General features: G+C 36.2%; 1 protein-coding gene across 2 annotated transcripts in view; it reads left to right on the forward strand.

Annotated features, from left to right (window-relative positions):
- The window catches only part of PRKCE (protein kinase C epsilon), a 664,873-nt gene that overhangs the window by 444,951 nt on the left and 198,301 nt on the right, over positions 1-21,621 (forward strand). For both annotated transcript variants that reach the window (XM_051975204.1, XM_051975203.1), the window contains exon 10: positions 1,851-2,024. In XM_051975204.1, coding sequence (XP_051831164.1) covers positions 1,851-2,024 — 174 coding nt within the window. The remainder of the gene's footprint in view (positions 1-1,850; positions 2,025-21,621) is intronic.

The following is a 21,621-nucleotide window of genomic DNA, read 5'->3' on the forward strand; positions in this document are numbered from 1 at the left end:
CCAGAGCAATAAACCAATGTCCTCAGCTTAGGCCAAATGTGTGAACTCAAGAATAGGTGATATAGCTTCATTGTCTCATTTGTATAATGCATATTATAACGTAGGTGATAATGTGTCAATCTTCAGGAGGGTACTATAATATAAAGACACACATATATGTGTGTGTGTCTATATCTCCATAGAGAAATGAATAGATAGATAATTATTATTTTAGATGGAAGACAGAAAGGGTGCAGGAAGATGAGAAATAGAGAATTTGGACTCCAACCCTTGACCTCCTCCATAACTCAACACCTGGACTTAATCTGAGGTCATCACGCATCTCTCTGAAACAAGAATTGCACAGGGAGTTAATGGGAGTTGACCATTCAGAAATCTAAAGAGCAGAGACACTGAAGCTCTGGAGACAAGCAGACTAGCCTTGGAAGATCAAGAGGAAACATGTCATGGCAAGCCCTGAACACTTGAAAGTTTTACTATGTAGGTCAGCTGACTTCTTGACATATGGCCCTGTTCCATGTCTTTCCCATTGACCAACTCAAAGAGAATGAATGTGTACAATTGCTCCAGGGTATTTGGAATTATTTTTCCAGGTCCTTTACCTCCCTCTATCTGATCCTTAAATCTTAGGGGCAGGGCCAGAATGATAATTCCTAAAATTGCTACATTCTCTTATTTTATTTATTCTTCTTTTTTTTTTTTTTTCATTCTTTAAACAAGTTAAAAAAGACCTGGACCAAAGTTCTGAGGCCATGTGAGAATTTTGCTAGAAATTGGACTTCCTCATTTTAAGCATGTGATATCAACATTATGGAAAGAAAATTAAACTATTCACGGTTTCCATATAGTAAGGACAGAATGTGTATGATAACCATATAAGTTATCTCCCATATTTTATATATTTTTAATTTTTTTATTAAAGCTTTTTATTCTCAAAACATATACATGGATAATTTTTCAACATTAACCCTTGCAAAACCTTGTGTTTCAATTTTATCTCCCCTTCCCTCATCCCTTCCCCTAGATGGCAAATAATCCAATATATGTTAAACATGATAGAAATATATGTTAAATCTAATATATGCATACATGTTTATACAAGTATCTTGCTGAACAAGAAAAATCAAATCAAACAGGAAAAAATGAGAAAGAAAATAAAATTCAAGCAAACAACAACAAAAGGAGTAAAAATGCTATGTTGTGAACCACATTCAGTTCCCACAGTCCTCTCTCTGGGTGTAGATGGCTCTCTTTATAACAAGATCATTGGAACTTATCTCCTGTATTTTTAGAGGAAAAAACACAGTTCAAGTTGAAACCAATTTTAAAGAATGGGTTTTATGTAAGTGATCAAAGTGTCTTTAGGCAAGCATCATGGATTCCCTAATTAGTTTTTAAGTTCTTAGATTCAGTTGGATAATAGCCATGGAATTTCATGATTCAAATGTGAATAAAAAGAACCTCTTCTACCTTCTATATAAAAGTTGTATGGTGTATACCAGCTATATAAAAGGGGGGGAAGGCTCGATTTGGAGGCTTGGATTCAAATCCTGATACTCACTAGCTGTTTGGACCTTTTTGCGTGTTTGTTTTCTTTTCCATCAAATGCAGAAAATAATCTTTGGATTATCATTTTTCATGATTGTTGTGAAGAAAGTTTTTTGTAAAAATTGTGGTGCTATATAAATGAGAATTAAATAAGTTAAATCAGTATGATTAATTTTTGCTTATATGATAAAACATTGTTTATTTATAAAGAAATATAGTCACATATCACTGGCTGATATGGGTTTTTATCTGGGTATCTGGATGTAGAAATGCTTTAATAGAAATATTTTGCTTGGTTTCAGGTCATGCTAGCTGAACTCAAGGGCAAAGATGAGGTATATGCTGTGAAGGTCTTAAAGAAAGATGTCATTCTTCAAGATGATGATGTAGATTGCACAATGACAGAAAAGAGGATTTTAGCTCTAGCACGAAAACACCCCTACCTAACACAACTCTACTGCTGCTTCCAGACTAAGGTAGGGTCAGCAAGCTTTATGACCATCTTCTTAGGGAGGGTGGGACACCAGAATGGTGAATTTCAGGTGAAAAAGCATTTAAAGTATCACTGTATACTCTTTCTATAAAGAATTTATAAAAATGGTGGGTTACTTCCTTGAAAAGACCAGTGTAACCTTGGAAACAATTTTCTTTAAAAGCAGAGTTGGTCCAATTAGCTATATGAAAATGAAGAGATCCTGGCAACAGCTAAACTCCCTTGTGGTAGAACTGGGCCATGCCGTGTGGCCAAACTCCTGGTCTAATGGAAGGGACACTGGGCTAGGATGCAAATGACCTCGGATCCAGTTCCAGTCCTGCTGCTGTCTTACTTTGGGATCTCAGAGAAGTTCATGAGCCTCCTTGGGATACAGTTTCTTCACTAGTCTGGCAAAAATGTCATTAAACCTACCAGACCCATTTCCTCAGAGAAAAATTCCTAATGAGGAATGGTCATAGAAGTGAAAACGTTTTATAAACTATAACACTAATACATTATAATTGAAGCATTATTCAATGCTATAACATACTGGAGGTACCAGAAGATGGCAGTAAAGAAGCAAAGATATTATGGACTGATTGGTCATGTAAGATGTAGTAGAAAATGAAAATTTCAAGCTCGTAGAACTTTTTTTTTCTATTCAACTTAAGAGTGAGTTTGAAATTTGGTAAATAGTGGGGAAAGTACTAAATTGGGTTGTATGACTTTGACTAAATCCTTAATGTTCATTTTCTTTGTCTGCAAAAGAGTGGGAGGTATAGTTCATACTAATTGAGACTCATCCCCCTTATGTCTCTGGTGAGAAGAATGGATAAATAGGGGTGAGTAGGGGAAATAACTACAATCATGGCAGCAAGAGCTTTCTAACTCTGGTGTGTCTGTGTGCACTTGGAAATTTGTTTTGAATATAGAATTGTGTCAGATGCCTCTAATTGTATTTATGAAAGCAAAGAAGCAAAAGGAACATGGAGATTAAGAGATTTTTTTCTGCTCCCCTGTGTATCACCCTTACCCACCTTGTTGTGATTTCTGTGGTAAATTTTTACTGTCCTTTCACAACCACTGCTCACCTTTCCAATGTTATGGTAAAACAGCTTTCCACCACCCATTTCATACTAGCACTAGACCACAGAGTATGCAGATGGACTTCACATAATACACACGGTCTTGAAAAGTTGCAAGCAATAACATTCTTGTGAAGTGAATCATTTTTTGAAATTCACTGCGTATACAGCATACTTTATACTTAGCTTAAAAGTCTAAAGAAGATTAGAAGAACCTCATGATGAATCCTTTTATAAAGCAAATTATCACCGTATAATTAATCTCTTTTTTGGTAAATATGAATTTTCTTATATCAATCAGTCAGCAACGGAGTAGAAAGAACAGAAGATTTGGAGCCGCAGGAGACAGTGTGATATAGGAGAAAAAGCTTTGGGTTTGAAATCCAAAGACTTAAGATGTGGATTCCGATTTCAACTCTGCTGTTTACTGTCTGTTTGACTTTGGGTAAATCACTTATCCAAACTAGACATCAGTTTCCTCCTTTGTGAACAGAAAGGGTTGATTTGAAAGCTTCTTAGTACCTTTTAGCTTTAGTTCTTATGATGCTGTTTGCTGAGTTCCTGCTTTTTGCCCAACACTGAGATTTTAAGGGAAGAAGACTAAAAGAATTCTTTTCCATTGAACATATAGCCTAGGACAGAGGTATCATACAATACTCCCCAGTGCCAGGTCTAAATCAGATTAAAATGTAATTGGGAAATGTTTAACAAAATGACAGAAAACACAATGATGTAATATAGATAATGTTAATTTGTGATTTTTCTAAGTTAGGAGACTGCATTCAGGGTTTTGAGTTTGACACCATTCCTCTAAGGGACTGAGGAGATAAAAAAACAACAACAACAACATAAATGTTATCTAAGTGACATAATACATAAAGTTCTGAGTCTGGAGTCAAGGAGATTTGAGTCCAAATCCAGCTTCAGACACTTAGGGCAAGTCATTTATTTGCCTTTGTTTACCTCAGCTTCTTTATCTGTAAAATGGGGAGAATAATAGTACCTTTGTCTGAGGGTTATTGTGAAAATCAAAAAAGAAATAATTGGTACAGTGTCTGACACATTGTAATTTCCACATAAATTTTAACTATTATTATTATTAGATGGAATAGGTAAGTCCCAGCAGGAAGCCCTCCTGAACATTCTGTGGATTCTTTAGACTTCATGAAGTCCTTATGAAATCTTTGTTCTGTTACTAATTCACATTAGTTCCAGCAACTAAGTTTATGCCTTTAACTCATTTTGAGTTGATTAGATTAAAAAAAAGATCCAAGAGGTTCAACAGAAATGAGAATTAATCTCAGAGTCATTTATACAGAAAGACACCTTGTTATCCATGGGTCCCTTCAGGGAACCACATGATGCCAGGAATGACAGTAAACAGAGACAGGAGTGGGACAGTAAGAAGCTTCTGGGTCAAGGTGAGATAGGTAAGAATATGAGCAAAGAACTGGACCAGTGGCAGTGGCAGAGAATTCTCTGGACCAAGCCAAAGACTGGGTTCAAGCCAAGACCTGTGAGCATCAGAAGTAGTGGATGATGGATGAAGAGCTTCCCCGACTTCTCCCATCAGTGGTATTGAGTCATATGGACTATGAAAGTCTACTAGTTGTGGTGATGACAGTGGAGGACTAGAAACCATAAGTAATTACCTTTTGGGAGAAGAGTTTTAAATATCCTTGGGTTAGAGCTTTAAGTTTGGAGAGATGGACATGTCCACCATAATGGACAGCCAGTTGATCTTTTCTTGTTGGGTTTTTAGGGTAGTATTCTAAGTTGGTTGCGTTGTATAGATCCTGGAGAAAGGGGAGAGAGAGGAGGAGGAGAGAGAGAGAGAGAGAGAGAGAGAGAGAGAGAGAGAGAGAGAGAGAGAGAGAGAGAGAGAAAGGGCGGAGAAAGGGAGGGAGGAAGAAAAGGAGGGAAGGAAGAAAGAGAATGTCTTCACTATTTGTGGACTCAGGTAAAAGTCTTTTGAATGTTTTAGTCATGTAAAATAAATTATATTCTATATTTGGTGTTTAGTTTAGGCTGGCTTTTGAAGGGGAGCTTAGAGTCCTTTTCTCATTCTTGTATAACCATAAACAATAGCCAGACTCTGATATTCTCTCTTAGAGGAGTCAAACATGAGCCATATTTTTCTTTTTTTTTTAATTTTCCCCCAATTACATGTAAAACAACTTTATTTTTTGTTATACATATATCTTCATTTTTATATATTTCCATATGAATCATGTTGGGAGAGAAAAATCAGAACAAAAGGAAAAACACAAACACACACACACACACAAAACCGAGAAAAAATGAACAGAACATGTGTTGATTTACATTGAATAATATAATACTAGCTCTCTCTCTAAATGTGAATGATATTTTCCATCCAAAGTTTATTGAGATTATCTTGGATTATTGAACTGCTGAGAAGAATCAAGTATCTTAATTGATCATTACATAGTCTTGTTGTTGCTGTATATAATGTTTTTCTTCTTCTGCTTGTTTTACTCGGCACCAATTCATGTAAATTTTTCCAGGTCTTTCTAAAATTATCCTGTTCATCATTTTTTAGTAGAACAATGATATTCCATTACTTTCATATCACATCTTATTCAGCCATTCCCCAGTTGGTGGGCATCTGCTCATTTTCCAATACTATGAGCCATTTTTTTTTATGGTACCAAGGGCTACCTGGGTAAGGACAAACATGAATTGAATTCTGATATTCCATGGGAAAATCTAGATAGGGGCTTAAGCTAAAGAGGTTTGTTGGTCCTGGAAGCATTCCAGATTTGTATTTCTTCTTCTACTTGGAAAATTTATCTTATCTTCATTTGTTTAAATTCTTCCTTTCCTCCAAGCAAAGGAACAGGAACCACCTCCATAGTTAAATCTCTCTTACCTAATAACCTGATAATCCTAAATTTAGGATTCCCTGACTGAAAATTATTTTCATAATAATCACATTTTATTGCAATGTTTTGCTTGAATTTTCCGTTGGCCTTTACCCTTTCTGCTTTATAGCATATTTGTTTCATATATGGAGTATACACTAGATAGTGAGCTTCTTGAGGGGAAGAACTGTGTATTGGTTCATTTTTTTATGTCTGAGGCCCGGCATAGTCCCTTCCACATAATGTGTAAATTTTTTTAAAAATTGAATTCCTGTTGTTCTGTCATTTCAATCATATATGACTCTTTGTGATCTCATATGGAGTTTTCTTGGCAAATATATTGGAATGGGTTTCCATTTCCTTCTCTGGCTCATTTTACAGATGAATAAACAGAGGTAAGCAGGATTAAGTGACCAGCCCAGGATCACACAGCTAATAATTGTCAGAGACTGGATTTTAACTCAAGTCTTCCTGATTCCAGGCCTTAGACTCTAACCACTGCACTACCTAGCTGCCCTGACATTTACATTTACAAAAATGACATTTAAAAGGCATTCATTTTCAAATATTTGAAGCACTGTCCCAAATTTATAAAGGGATTTAGGGTTTTTTTATCTTTTATTTTTTAAAGTTTGCTTTATTCTATAAGTTAGAACATTAATATGATGATGGAAAGAACATTGGACCTAAGATCAAAAGGCCTGGGAGCAAAACCTGGTTCTGCATAAATGTTCTGCCTTTGCAATAATAAGTAAGTCACGTCAATTCTCTGAATCTGATTTGTAAAATAGGAATATTGATAATTAAATATGCATTTGTAAATGATCCTCACAGGATTATGAGGAAGGCGCACAAAAATGGGAGTTTTGTTATTCTGATCATGAGAAGAAGTGTGACAGATATTTAGTGAGATTGAAAAATAGTCACTGAGGGATTCAAGGTGAAACTGGATAATTCCTTCTTGGAGATACTTTAGAAAGATGAATTTGTGCCTTGGCTCCTCACAAAATTGGCTAGATGGTTCTTGAGCTGCCAACTCAAGATTCTATTAGAATCTAACTAACTCCCATTAGAATTAGAACTTGTTGACTATATAGAACCAAGGGTTCAGTAGTATAGTTCAAATATTTAATAATCAGTAATTTTACAGGGTATGGAATGAGACATATATTTTGGACATGACCAATGTGGGAATATGCTTTATGCATATGTGTTACAAGATTTTTTTTTCCTTTTCTTTTCTTTTCTTCTTTTTTTTTGAAAGTTGGGACTGGTTGGAGGGAGAGGAGAGATTTTTGTTAATTGAAAAAATAAAATTTAATGTAAAAAGCTTTTAAAAATACTAAAGGAGCTAAGACAAAAGTGTCTTGGGAGGTGAGCGCAAGAGTTCAGTCAGGGAAGACTTCATGGAGAAGGTGGACCTTAGGTAAGGCCTTGAAGAATGAAGGAGCTTTGTACAAAGAAGATGGAATGGGGAGATATTCTAACAAGAATAAGGGGGGGGGCGGGAGGAGAAGACCTGATTCTCTTGGCTACATCTCATTACTCTTGGACTTAATTTTCCTCTGCCAAGTATGTACCTTTCCCACCATGAACTTGGTTTTGACTTGGATGCTGTCATCTCATTAAGGAAAGCAAACATTTGCTTTCAATCCTATTAAGACTTCTTTCACTCTTGTTTGTTTATCACACACAAGGTAATAATTATGTTAAGTGAAGATTTAATTATTTGAGGGGGATTATTTTATTTAGAAATGTAGGAATAAATGTCACTTAGGAAAACATTTCTTTGAGAATTCTCCTCCCCATTGCGTAAGTCTGAGGGCTGAGAAGAAGTTACTATGTTCGGTGAGCCCCGCTCCCTGGCTAAGCTTCAAAGGGAGCAGGTGTCGAGCCTATCCCATTCTGCTCCACGAGAATCTTGGAGGTCAATTATATAAGCCCATCGACATTGGCCTGGAGAACTGGTATTATATTTAGTCCCTGCAAGGGACTAATGACCATTAAAAAGGGGGATCTGTTTGTGAAGAAGACCAATTAGCTCCAGTTTTCTCTCAGGGTCTGGAAGAGGAGAAAACAAATGAAATATCACCAATTTTCCAGAACTAATTAATAAATATGGCAGTGATCCCAGTGCCAATCAAACTCCAGCAAATGCATGCATGTATGTATGTGTGAAAGAGTGATGTAGAAATAGCTAAAAAAAGACTCTTCTATATGTCATTCTCTCACTAATATGTGAGCCTGCATATGGATATATATAATATGTGTATGTGCAGAGCTATAAATGTGTCTATGTATGAAGCTCTATACACATAAACACATGTATATATGTTTATATACATGCATACATACATGCACAGTAGTATGTATATGTGTATTTTGTGAAGATATCTATATATCTATATGTATGTGGATATAAATTTATTTATATTATGCGGATCTCTCTATATATCTTTATGTATGTATATATATATATATATATCTAAATCTATATATCTATATGTATGTGGCTATAAATCAATATATCTATGTTATATAGATATAAATATATCTATATGTATGTGGATATAAATCTATATATCTATCTGTATGTGGATATATATACATGCATAAATGTTCAAACTATATATACACATGTATAGTTGTGTACATATGTATGTTTATCTACATATGTATGTGTGTAAAATAATCATACATGCAGTCGCATGTGTGTATGTATATTTGCATATATGTTTATATATGTGCACGTGAAGATATTCTATATAAATGATTATGTAAACACATGTGTATATGTATATATACACAACAATGTATGTAGATGTACATGAGTATATGAAGATGCGTATGCACTAATGTGTATATGTGTGTGTGTGTGTGATAGACAGCTGTGTAATATGTATGTACATATGTATATATTTCTGAAGATATATACTATATATGCTAATATTTGTATATATGCATATATATCTGTGTGAGAATATATGCACATATGCATATATTTACACAACTTTATATACACAATACACATGCACAGTTGTTTATATAGGTGTATATTTACTTATATCTGTATCTATATCTATACCTATATTTACAGCTGGGATCTCTCAGGATCCCAGATGGACCCTGAGCTGAGTTTTTTGGGTTTTGAGTAGCCTGAGGGATTGGAGGCAGCTGGAACTCAAAAACTTTCTCTCGACCTAATTTTAACCATTTATTTCAAGTTCTTTCCCCATTTTGATTTCCAAGAAGCAAATTGTAGTTGGCAATGGAATCCCCCCTTTTTTGCAGTTTCCCAGATCCCTTTTTCCCCCAGAATGTAATTAGGGGGGAGATAAAAGGAGCAGGAGCAGGAAAAGGAAGGGGAGTCAGAGAAGCAGCAGATTCTATCCAATAGCGTCAGCAGTCCCTGAATAGCTGGGAGAGTACTGTGATTAACAACTGGATGAAACTTTAAAAATTGTCAGTAATCTTAGATTTAGAATAAGAAGAAAACTTAAAGGTCATCTAGTCCATTTCCTCTCTCCCCCTTGTTTAAGATGAGCAAACTGAAACCTAGGGAGGTAAAAAGGACTTGCTCCAATGCTCCCAAACATGGCAGAGCCTCCAGATACCTGCTCTTTTCTCTGCACTGCATTTCTTTGTGATTTTATATTCAGAATTTTTGAGTGCTTTATGTGTGCATCAGAGCTCAGAGTTTTGTGGGAAAGTAGGAATAATGATAAAAATAGGGAGTAGAGAAGAGAAATTTTGACTTCAGTGAAGAGTTAGTTGCTTGTTTCTTGGTTTCCTTTCCTTTATCTTCTTCCTGGGAGAAATAGATTATGGACATAGTAAGTTTGTTTTCATCGTTATAGGAAATTCAATTCTCAGATGTAATTAGGATAGCTTATGGCTTAGGACCTCATGGATATAGTCTTAATCAAATAGATGCACAAAACTTGCTATAAATAAATATAGGTGTGCTTTTTTTATTATTTATAATTGCAATTGCAATGGAATTTTGTTCCTAAATTGTTGAGGGTTGGTTTGTGTGTGTATATATGTGTGTGTGTGTGTGTGTGTCGGGGGGAGATTGATTCCTTGTTAGGGCTATACATGTTAGATTTAACAGTTCTGAGGACCCAGCAAGAAAATAAGTCCCCTATGATTCTCACTTGGAGAACTTCCCTCACTGTTATGGGGGAAGGAGGGAGAATAACATCAAATGGAAAAATCCTTGAAAAGCGGCAAGAAGGTTGTTTTCAAAGTTAAATTTCAATAATCTTTCTGTGCTAGAGGGAGAAAGTTGATGACAGGGGAAAAATGTAGTTTCAATGAACTCTGGTATTTATTTTGACTGTTAGCTTTGAAGAATAGCAAATATGCTAAATATAAAGACACACACACAACCAATCAGCTGTATGGATGGACCCATTACTTGATTTGGGGAAATTTTCATTTAATTTATGTTTATCTTTATGTTATGAGAAATGCATATTTTAGGTCCAAAAATCATATTAAAGCCCTATTTTGATGCTTTGTAGAAGTGTGGCTAGGGCCCTGCTTTCTTAAGTACAGTGCCAGGGAATCAGTAATTCTTCTGGTTTCTACTAATCTGGAAGGCATTATAGAAAGATGGGACTAGAATTAACCCATGTATTTTTCTTCCAGGGACCACCAGACTAACCAAGGTTGTCCATCAAGGGATGCCTTTTTTTTTTAACCTACCACTACCCATGAGGACTATTAACTAAAATATAAAGTGGATTTGAGCTGTGAGGGTTAATAATGATGATGATAACTGTAGCTAGCAATTATATAGTACTTTAGAGTTTACAAAACATTTCATGTCATGATCATTTGAGCCTCACAACAGTCCTACGAGATAGTTGCTATTATTATCCTCATTTTAAAGATGAGAAAACTGAGATCCAAAGCCAACGAGTGTCTGAGGCAAGACTTAACTCTTCCTTCCAGTCTTCAAGTCTTCCTAATTTGTAGTCCTAGAATTCTCTCCTCTGGGCACTTAACTCATGAGAGAGTGACAATCTCAATGCAATTACAAATCTTCTTAAAGAATCAAAATATTCTGAGAATTCACTTCCATTGGATTTTGGAAGGTTTCTCTTTCAACACAGTTCAATAAATTCAGCGAGCATCTCCTAAGCACTGACTATGTACCAGGAACTTCAGTAAAAGTAAAAAAAAAAAAAAAAGTCTTTCCCCTCAAAAAGCTACCATTCAGCTGAAAGAAAACAAACTGTATACAGATAAGTAAATGCAAAATACAATGTAAATAAATCTTACTGAATTTTTAGACTACCACATAGATTTGAAATAAATGCTAAGAAGTTGCAGGGCAAGGTAGTTACAGGGTAGGGGCAAAAGTAGAGCTTACTGGGAATAACTGAAAAAATCACAAAAATTCTTCTTGCAGAAGGTGGTATTTGAGCTAAGTCTTAAAAGCTTAAATGGCTTGCTCAGGGTTACACAACTAGCAAATATCTGAGACCACATTTGAACTCATGAGGATGAGTCTTCTTGATTCCAAGTCCAGTGCTTTATCCACTGTATCAACTAGCTGTCTATTCCTGACAAATAGGGTTTGCTTGTTGCAATGACCAGTACTTACTCCCACTTCTCCTTAGGATCCCATAGCCTTTCTCAGACAAAAGTGTGAAGGTGACATGAGTCATGACTCAAGTTTTAGCATTCCAAAGTTGCAGCATCATGTGGTTTGCCTTTTTGTGCATGAGATCAAGTCTTGATTGTGAATCCAACGAAAAATCACAATGAATTTATTTTTCTAGCCTAGGTCCCCTTAAGAAAATCAACAGAGATCTTCTAACCCAGGGGATGAACATTAGCCAGCAAGATATCACATATAGGGACAGAACTGGGGCCTGGGACTATATATGAAGGCAAAAAGAGGTCCTGGATCCAATACAAAAGGATCCAGTAATGTTCAGGGAGCAGGAATAGGCCCCAGATTGATAGCTCTATCTTTCATGCTTGAGAACGGGGTTAAATATCCGAGGGAAATTAAGGGGCAAATTGACAGATCAGGGCAAGGACAGCCTGAGGATGTGCTAAGGAAGAAGCAGGAACAAAAGCAGACAGCAGCTATGTATATAGCTATGACCCTAGCAACAAAGTATATCTAGCCTGTAGTCCTATATGAAATTTATAAAGGAATAAGCAGATTAGGGAATTCTGACCAAGGGAGAATCTAAAGTTTAATCACTCTTAACCTTCAGTGGCTTCCAGATAGCTAAAGGTGATTGGATCTAGCAGCATTCTACTGAAGTTCCAATCAGGGCAAGCCAACAGTTGTGCTGTTCAGATCTAAATCCCAGTCAGGAATTTGTAAAGCTCAGGTCAGGTGAGGAGGAGTCAGACTTTTTCCTGGATCATTCTGCTTTTGATACCCTCAAAGCTTGCAGCTACTCAGCTTTAGCTGCCTCAGAGATACTTGAAGAACATAATACTCTGTCCTTGAAGAAATCAGCAGAAAGACCCAAGAATGCAAATAGGGACCAATCAAGATTCAGATATTCCCTCCAGAAGTATTCAGAGCCTAGTTCTAAAACATGAAGTCTGAAGTTAGTAAGTCTGGAAGAATGAAATAAATAAAACAAAACAAAATAATTCACACAAATAAAAAACAAAATACAATAATACAAATACAAATCACACAAATAAAAAACAAAAAACAATAACAAAAAAAAAACCCACCATAAAAGGGAACAAGACAGATGTACATTAAAAAGAAAGAATTTATTAATGTCCCTTCATTTTTGAATAAGCTTCTCTCTAAGAGGAGATTCTGTTCACCCCCTACTCCTAATGTATAAAATCTCTCCATCAATGCAGATCAGCAGGTCATGTGTCATTTATAATCTGAAGAAAATTTCCTGGGGCTGCTAAAAGGTTAAGTGACTGACTTGCCTCTGTTCACGTGGCTAGCATGTCTCAAGTGGTAGGACATGAATTCATGTTTTCCTTCCCTACCAGGCCATCTTCTCTCTCCTTATGCATTATCCCTTATTTCCTTCTTACTGTAGAATTATTTGGGGGCCTTAAGGTATTCTTACATATGGAGCAAAGGATTCTGAGCTCTTTTAGTTTCTCCAGAAATTGTAGGTTACATACAGGTGGTTGGAATAAGAGAGACATCAATAGCTTTGTGGAGTGTATGAAGTAACACCCTGTCTCCCCCCCATCTCCAATCCAGAAAGGCATTATTTGTGCACAGTTCAGTGGATGCTCAGTAGTGCAGATGGAAAATAAAAATAAAGTTAAGTCTTGAAACTTGAAGCCAAGCTATCTAACCCTTTCAGCAAAGGCACCAAACAAAGCCCATTTTCCTCCCCAGCTATTATTCACTGGAACCCTAAGCCTTTTATTGGATTTCAGAATGAAACTTTTTAGGATCCTCTGTTCTTGGGTGTTGAGCTGAGATTTCATTCTGAACTTGGCTTGATGTAATGGGAAGGACACCAAATGTGGAGTCATATACTCTGGGTCCGAGTTTCGACTCTGCTGCTTGCTATTGATTTGTCCCAGGCAAGGGATTTCATCTTGCTTAATCTCAGGTTCCTAGTCTGTCAATAGGAAATTGTACTAGAGCTTTGAAAATGAGCATAGAGATTTAAGCCCTCTTCTAGCTCTAAAATACGATATCTCAATATCCTTAATGCTTTAATAAGACTGGCCTTGATAAACAAAGAAATGTGGAATTTTTGTAAAAGTGTCAATGCTGTCAGGTATAATTTTAGAGCCTAAAACAAGTATCTTCCTACATGAATGAGGCTGACTATCCCAAGGGCCCTGTGTCCTCTTGCAATTGGGCTACTCCCTTTAAAGTTTCAGTTTTGTAAGTTTTTGCCAGAAATGGGCCCATTTCAGATGTTACTTTTAAGTTAGACTTAAAAATAATTTAATAATTATTAATAGCTTAATAAAATATATGTGCATGTTATATTAGAAAGAACACTGACCTAGCAACAGAAGACCTTACTTCTAATCCCAAGTCTGCTGCAAAATTACTGAATGATCTTGAGAATTCATTTAACCAATCTGGAACCTCAGTTTCATTATTTGTTTAAAAATAAAAAAAAGGAGTTGGGGCTAGATAAATCCTCAATTCCTTTTTATCTCTAGATTCCATAATTTTATAAATCATTAAGAACTTGCATATAGATACATATATCCATACATATATACACATATACATTGCAATTTTTTGAAATCACATCCTTTAGAATAGGAACTGATATTCAAATATAGGTTCTTTTATTCCAAATCCAGAAATCTATAGAGGCAACTAGATAGGCAGTAGATAGAATCCTGAATCTGGAATCAAGATAACTATATTCAAATACTCTGATACTACGCGTATGACTCTGGGCAAGTCACTTTACCTGTCTGTCTCAATTTCTTCCTCTGGCCCTGGCTGTGCCACATTTTGCAAAATTGTCTTCCTACCCTTCAAAACTTTTCTTCTTCTCCATCTGTGTCCCTTAGGCATGCATAGGGGGTAGGAATGGAATATTTTAAAAGTAAATTTACTATCAGACATGAATGAAGGATAATGACTTAAATTGTAACACCTTCTCTGAATATTTACTTTTTAAAAGGTCTTTTAAAAATATTTTAATATTTTATATTTATATATATATTATATGTATTTGTAATAAAATAGAATATTTTAAAATATTCTAAAAGCATTCCTAGGGTTAAAATTCAGTGATACACTGATAAACAAACCCATGAAATTGATGCTTGATTGTCTTAAAGACATCACAAGCAAAGTTAGCTCTTAGAGAGGATTCCTATTCATGTATAATTGAGGAATGGTCCTTTCCAATTCTGAGATTCCATGATTTGGGTGGCAAGATCATTAATGGGTTAATATTAACTTGACAGGGGAGTTCTCCAATAGAGGCCCTTCTCTTTAACATTTTTATTAATGACTTGAAGTCATGAATAACATACTATTGCAAATACACATATATTATACACCTAATTCTTTGGATGATAAGATTGAAAAAAAATCTCACAGACTAAAACTATGGAATTAGATTCATCTAATATGGAATTAGATTTATCTAATTAGATGAAATTTAATAAAGATAAATGTAAAATGCTACATTTTAGTTCAAAAAATCAAGTTTACAAGTACAAGACTGGGAGGACTGGCTAAACTACAGCTCATGCTGAAAAATTTGGGAGGTTAAGTCTACAAGTATTTATTAAGTATTTACTATGTGTCATTGTGCCAAGTACCAGGAATACAAATATAAATAAAAACAAAAAATGTCCCCGTCTCCAAGAGCTTATAATTTAACGGAGGAAGAGATACATAAAAGAGGGCTGAAAAAAGGGAAGAGGGAAGGTACAATCTATGGGGAGAAGATGGTAAAATCTGGAGAATGAAGATTGATTGGTCCAAGGGCCTTCTTCAAAATAAAGGCAACATGAAGAACTGGCCAATGGGAGAAAGGATCCACAGAGCCAGAGGAAGAAGTGTCTGAGGAGTGATGGGGCTAAGTCTGAAGAACCTAAAGGTCTTAGTATGGATGTGATGGAGAGACCAAAAAAGTTAACTGTCATTGGTCTTCATTGTGTTGGCTTGGTGCCCATAATGGACAGCAACAGTCCTATGGTCATCTGCCTTCATCAGAACACATCTGCAGGACTGGGTCTATTTCTAGATACCATATTTTAGGGAGGATATTGCCAAATTGGGGCAAGTTCAGAGGATAGATGGCTAACATGGAAAGCCACATGAGAACTGGCTTAAGGAAGTAGCTTCTTTAGGGCCAGAGAGTGTTGCATTTTTACCACAAGCACCCAACTCTTGCTTTACATAATGATTCCAGAATTTGAAGATCTGCCACATTTAAGATGAATTGGACTATGTTTTTACTTGATCCCAGAAACTAGTAATAGGAACAGCACTTGTTAACTTCAAGGAGGCAGACTTTCAGCACAATGGAAGGAGAGACTTCCTAAGAATTATTTTGTTGTGGTTGCTTTGGGTGGCAGTCACTCAAGTGTTCAGGTGATTCCAGGATGGCCATTTATCAGAGATGTTGTACCCCAGGGGTTTTGAGCTCAAACAGAAAAGAGAGCCACAAGATCCCTGTGGGCCCCATATTGACCAATTTTAAAATGATATTTACGTAGTTTTTTTTTTAATTTTTATTTATTTTGTTAGCTATTTCTTAATTACATTTTAATCAGTTATAACCACTCTTAAGAAGAGTTACAACCACACATTGACATCTCTGTCACACATTATCACTTGACAATTAGCCTTAGAGAACTCTTTCGAACTCTGAGAGTTATTAGGAAAATATAACCTGAATCTCCTGGGGTGTTTGACATAGAAGCCTGTATTTTGACCACTTTTCTATGGCAAAATGCAGAACTGGAACCATCTTTTCTTACTTCAGGCATTTTTTTCTTAGGGTTCATTCTCCTCACCTGCCCTGGCAGGAGGCAGAAGGTACAAATTAACTTCAGTTATGAGGTCGATCATATAGTCATCTGGGACGAATCAGGGGCATGTAATCTGTTTTATAGGGTACTCTTGTGTACTTGTTGCCAGGCAGCTAAGCTTATTAGCTGGCTGTAGCTCGTGGGCCTCTCTGATTCAACAGAGAGCTGCAAGCTGGGCTTTTTTTCAGGGAAAGATTGGAGGGAAGCCCAGGCTGTGTGGGCCCTTATCCTGCCTGCCATTTCTTCATAATCTTGTCTGTGTCGTGGTCCCCTTTGGCATTTGGATGAAGCCTGTGGGATTCTTTTGTAGAAAAATGTTTTTACAAAAAATAAAATGCATGGAGTTACAAAGGAAACCAGTGATACCGAAATATACTCATTAAAATGTAAAAAACAAATTTGCAAACCCCAGGTGAAGAGACCTTCTCTTGAGGGATCTTTGCTATTCCTCAGAGAGGATTTGGTAGTAAAACAAAGGGAATTAGAAATCATGTATATTCTCACTACCTCCCATTCCTGCTCCCATCTAGAAAAACTTCCCTTCTCTTTTCTTTCTGTTGAAATTTTGCTTTCTTGTTTCAATCCCACCTGTTCCACAAAACTTTGGTCATGTTAGACCTGGTAATAGAAGGACTCCCCTAATACTTTCCATCTTTTATCCATCTTTATATCATTTGTAGTTAGCAAACATGTGTCAGCCTTGTCTCCCCAGCCAGGCTAGCAGAAGATATTTCATAGTATGAAGGATTGGGTAGTCAGTAGATATTGTTCTGTTGCTTCAGTCATGTTTGACTCTTTGTATTCCTATTTGGGGATTTCTTGGTAAAGATACTGGAGTGGTGTGCCATGTTCTTCTCCAACTCATTTGACAGATGAGAAAACTGAGGTAAACAGGGTTAAATGATTTGCCAGTTAATGAGTGTCTGAACCTAGATTTGATGAGTCTTCCTGATTCTAGAACCAGGACTTTACCCACTATGTCATTTAACTATCCTAGTCAATAATCACTTGGAACTCTTCCTCCTCTTCCTCCACCTCCTCCTCCTCACATTTATAAATCTTTTTAAGAGTTGTAAAAAAAACTTTACATATTTTTTTCACTTTATCCTCAAAACAATCTTGTGAACTTCTGGTTGCGGTTATCCCCATTTTACAGAAGAGAAAACTGTGACAGGGTAAGTTCCTTGTGACACTTCAGTGTCATAAAGCTAGTAAGAATTGGAAGAACTATTTGGATTCAGATCTTTCTAAATCCAGATCCAGTATTCTGTTCATTGGGCTATGCAGCTGCCTAACTTGTGAAAAGCAATGATTTTTTCTATGGGAATAAAATACATTTTTAATACATAGTTTGTGAGTCCTTTAATAGTATTCCTGGAGTGAAATAATGAACTAAATAAAAAGTGATGGGGAGAGAGATAATAATAATTAAAGGAATCAGAAAAAGCTTTTTGGAGGAAGAGAAACTTGAGCTAAACTTTTAATAATAATAATAATGACTAAAATTTATATAGCATCTACTATATGCTAGGTATTATGTTAAGTACTTTACAGTTACAAATATAAGTAGATGCATTATTATCCACATTTTATAGATGAGGAAATGAAGGCAAATATAGGTTAATTGATTTGCCCAGAGTCACAAATCTAGTAAATGTCTGAGGCTGGATTTGAACTCTTGTCTTCCTGACTCAGCCCCATTGTTCCTACCTACTGTACCACTTCACTACTTCAAGGACCCTTGAAAGACATTTAAATCAAGGCAGCATAGTAGAAGAGTCTATAATCATGTTGTATATCTCTCTATCCCCTCCCATTCTCTCCATTATCCCAGATCTTTTTTGTCTCCTCATCTAAATGGTTTCATTTTTCATGTCAGCTTATATATGAAGACTATTTTCTTACTAAGAAACAAAAAAGGGACTTAATTAAAGGCAAATATAAAGATACATTCACAATAGTCGTTGAAACTTTTCTTTAGATTATTTTAAAATCAATAAAATTAGGCTTAAAAAAGAAAATAGAGCATTATATAATGTGTTCCAAGGTAACTTAAATTTAGTCAAATTCAGGACAGGCTTTTGAGACCTTTGGAGATATCTCAGAGATATAGCAAATATTATCTGGTGTTTAAACAGAGAGAAGAAGATTCAGAAGGTCTTGGTACTGGTAGTTCCACTTCCAAGGAATAAGTCAACAGTCATTTATTAAACACTGATATTATGCCAGGCAGTGATGAATACAAATACAAAAGTGAGACAGTACCTGCCTTCAGGGAGTTTACATTTCACTGTAGGGGGTGGGGGAAAAAGAATATAGTATATTCACAGATAAATAAGTCCAAGATATAAAATAAGCAAAATAAATAAAAGTGATTGGTGGGGAGTAGGGATGGTTATTGATGCCTGGGAAATCAGAACAGAAGAATAAGAATTAAGAAGTGAATATGGTGTCAAGGGCACAGGGAGAGAGGCAAGGTCACTTTCCAAGAGAAGGGAAATCAACCTCTGAGACTTGAGCAACCAGTTTGTCACTGTTGAGCCATTCTAGAAGAGAACTCATGACATCAGGAGTGGGATGTCTTGACTTGCACAAGAATTGGATTTAAATGAGGCGAACTGTGCAAAGTCATCAGCCCCACTGTTTCCTCCAAGATCAAAAGAGTTCAGTGGCAAGACACAGGCAGGGTGACTGGCATTGTCCTCCTGAGCAAACCGGGAGAGAAAGGAAGGTGGTTAATGTGGAGATAATTGGAAACATAGTTAAGGGACAGAAGGAGCACATATTGAATGGCCACAATTTTTTTTTTTAAAGGAAGTCTAAAGTGAGATCTGTGCTGAGTAGATGATTGGAACAGCTGCAATAAGTGAGAAGAGAAGAAAAGTTCTGGGATCATAAGGACTAAGATCAGGGAAGAAAAGAAATCACTGACTGGTGGCTATGAGAGTCTAGTGAAGGATGGATGAAAGTTTATGGTGGATCCAGTCAGAATAGTTGTCAAGTCAAGGAGGATTTATTAAATGCCCATTGGGGCTACTAAGAAAGGCAGAATTCTCTACTATTTAATAATACTAGTCTCTTTGCTATTCCTCAAAGACGGAGTTTTCATTGTCTTAAAATCTCTTGTTCTGCAAGGACCCTCTCTTGATCTCTCTGTGGAACTGCTTTCCCAGCTACAAAGACCTACCTGACTCTGGGCATTTCAGAACATACTTCAGTCTAATAGAAAAAATAGCCTCAGATAAACTTTTTATCTCTATTTTTTTTTTTTTTTGCTGACATAATTGGGGTTAAGTGACTTGCCCAGGGTCACACAGCTAGGAGTGTTAAGTGTCTGAGGCACATTTGAACTCAGGTCCTCCTGACTTCAGGCCTGGTGCTCTATCCACTGCACCAATTAACTGCCCCCCAGATAAACTTTTTTTTACAAATTGAGTTGTGGTGGGGAAGACTTTAGGGAGAATGAGAGCTGAGAATTTGGAAAACAAGACCATGTAAGAGGTATATAAAAATCTTCCCATGTCTAATTTCTGGAGTGGTAAAAAGGAAGAGTAAATAGGTCCTGGGAGTAGTATCAGTGGGTCCTGGGATGGCCTCAGGGTCAGGTCTGGGAGATGAACTATCATGAGTGGGGTGGTTTCTTTTTTTATTTTTATTTGTTTTTAATGAATTATTTTTACTTACAATATGCTAAAGTAAATTATTTCTACATGCTTGAAGGAATACACATACTCTTAGCTCCCTCTAAATTTCAGCACTTTGAATGTAAGTCTCAGACTTATTTACAGCTCAGAAGAGGGAGATGTTCAAGGCATAAGAAAAAAAAAGACATGGAAGAACTTACTCTGTGGTATCAGAATTTGGGGCTCAAAAGAACCATAAGAGTTTTTTAGTCCAACCCCCTCATTTTTTTAAGAGAGGTAAAACAATTTGTCCATTGCCCCAAAGGTCTTAGAGCTGGGACTTCAATCTAGTGCCTTTCCACTGGGGAGGCAAGAACACAAAAATGAAACTGAGAGCATACAAGGAAGGTGGTGAGTAATTGCCAGAATGAGTGGTGCAGCTGGGAAGTCAGTGCTGGCTAGAGCTGTTAGGGCAGGATCTTAAAACTAGAAAACCAAAGGGCAAATTCCCTTTGGGAGCCTGGGAAAAGCATTTAAATGGGGCCCAGTTTCTTCATCTTTAAAATGAAGAGGCTCGATTAATTGACTTCTAGCTCTATATCTTTCTATCTATATTTATGCTTTTATCGACATCTAAAACTATCTCTAAATATCTAAATTTCTATCTCCATTTCTGTGTATTACATTATATTTATCTACTTAAATATATATCTCTCTAATACTAGTTCTAACTCTATCCCTACATAAATCTCTATTTCTCTTTTTTCTCTCTATTTCTATTTATCTCTAAATTTTTGTTAACTAAAATTGTATTATCTAAATATCTAAATTCCTATTTCTATTGATATATCTATGTGTATCTAAATATGTCAATTTATATCTCTAATTCTTTATTTTTCTATATTTAAATATCTAAATCTATCACTATCTTTTGATCTCTCTAGGTCTCTCTATTTGTATTGTTTTCGAAATCATTGTTTCTCCCTATATTTATGTTTTCTAAGTATCTAAATCTCTCTATTTCTAATTCTATATTTTGTCTCTCTCGTTTTCTATTTTTCTCAATATTAATTCTTCTATATACATATCTAAGTATTTCTCCACCTAAGAATTTAAATCTCTCTCTCTCTCTCTCTCTCGACAACTTCTCTGTCTGTCTGTGTGATTCTCTATCTCTCTCTCTATCTCTACATCTAAGACACCATGATTCTGGAATGCAGGTTTCTTGAAACCGTCTCAAAGTTTCTCTGAGACTCTTTTGGATCATTAGGACTTCTTGGCCACACCCACTCTTCACCAGCCCGCTGTTTAAAGCGAGGTCTGGGCCAGTAAGCTTTGCTCCTGGGTGTTATGTCCTGAAATCTTGGTAAACTCATAAGATTGGAACATGACAAATCCCTCGGGAGTCCGATCTGTGTGCCATCCACAGCTGTTAAAGGTGCTGTCAGCCCCCTGACTGGCCAAGTAGTGACCTGTACCATTTTCAACCATATTAAAAAGTAGACAGAAATCTGCGT

The sequence above is a fragment of the Antechinus flavipes genome, chromosome 2 (genome assembly GCF_016432865.1).
Source record: "Antechinus flavipes isolate AdamAnt ecotype Samford, QLD, Australia chromosome 2, AdamAnt_v2, whole genome shotgun sequence".
Classification (NCBI taxonomy): Eukaryota; Metazoa; Chordata; class Mammalia; order Dasyuromorphia; family Dasyuridae; genus Antechinus; species Antechinus flavipes.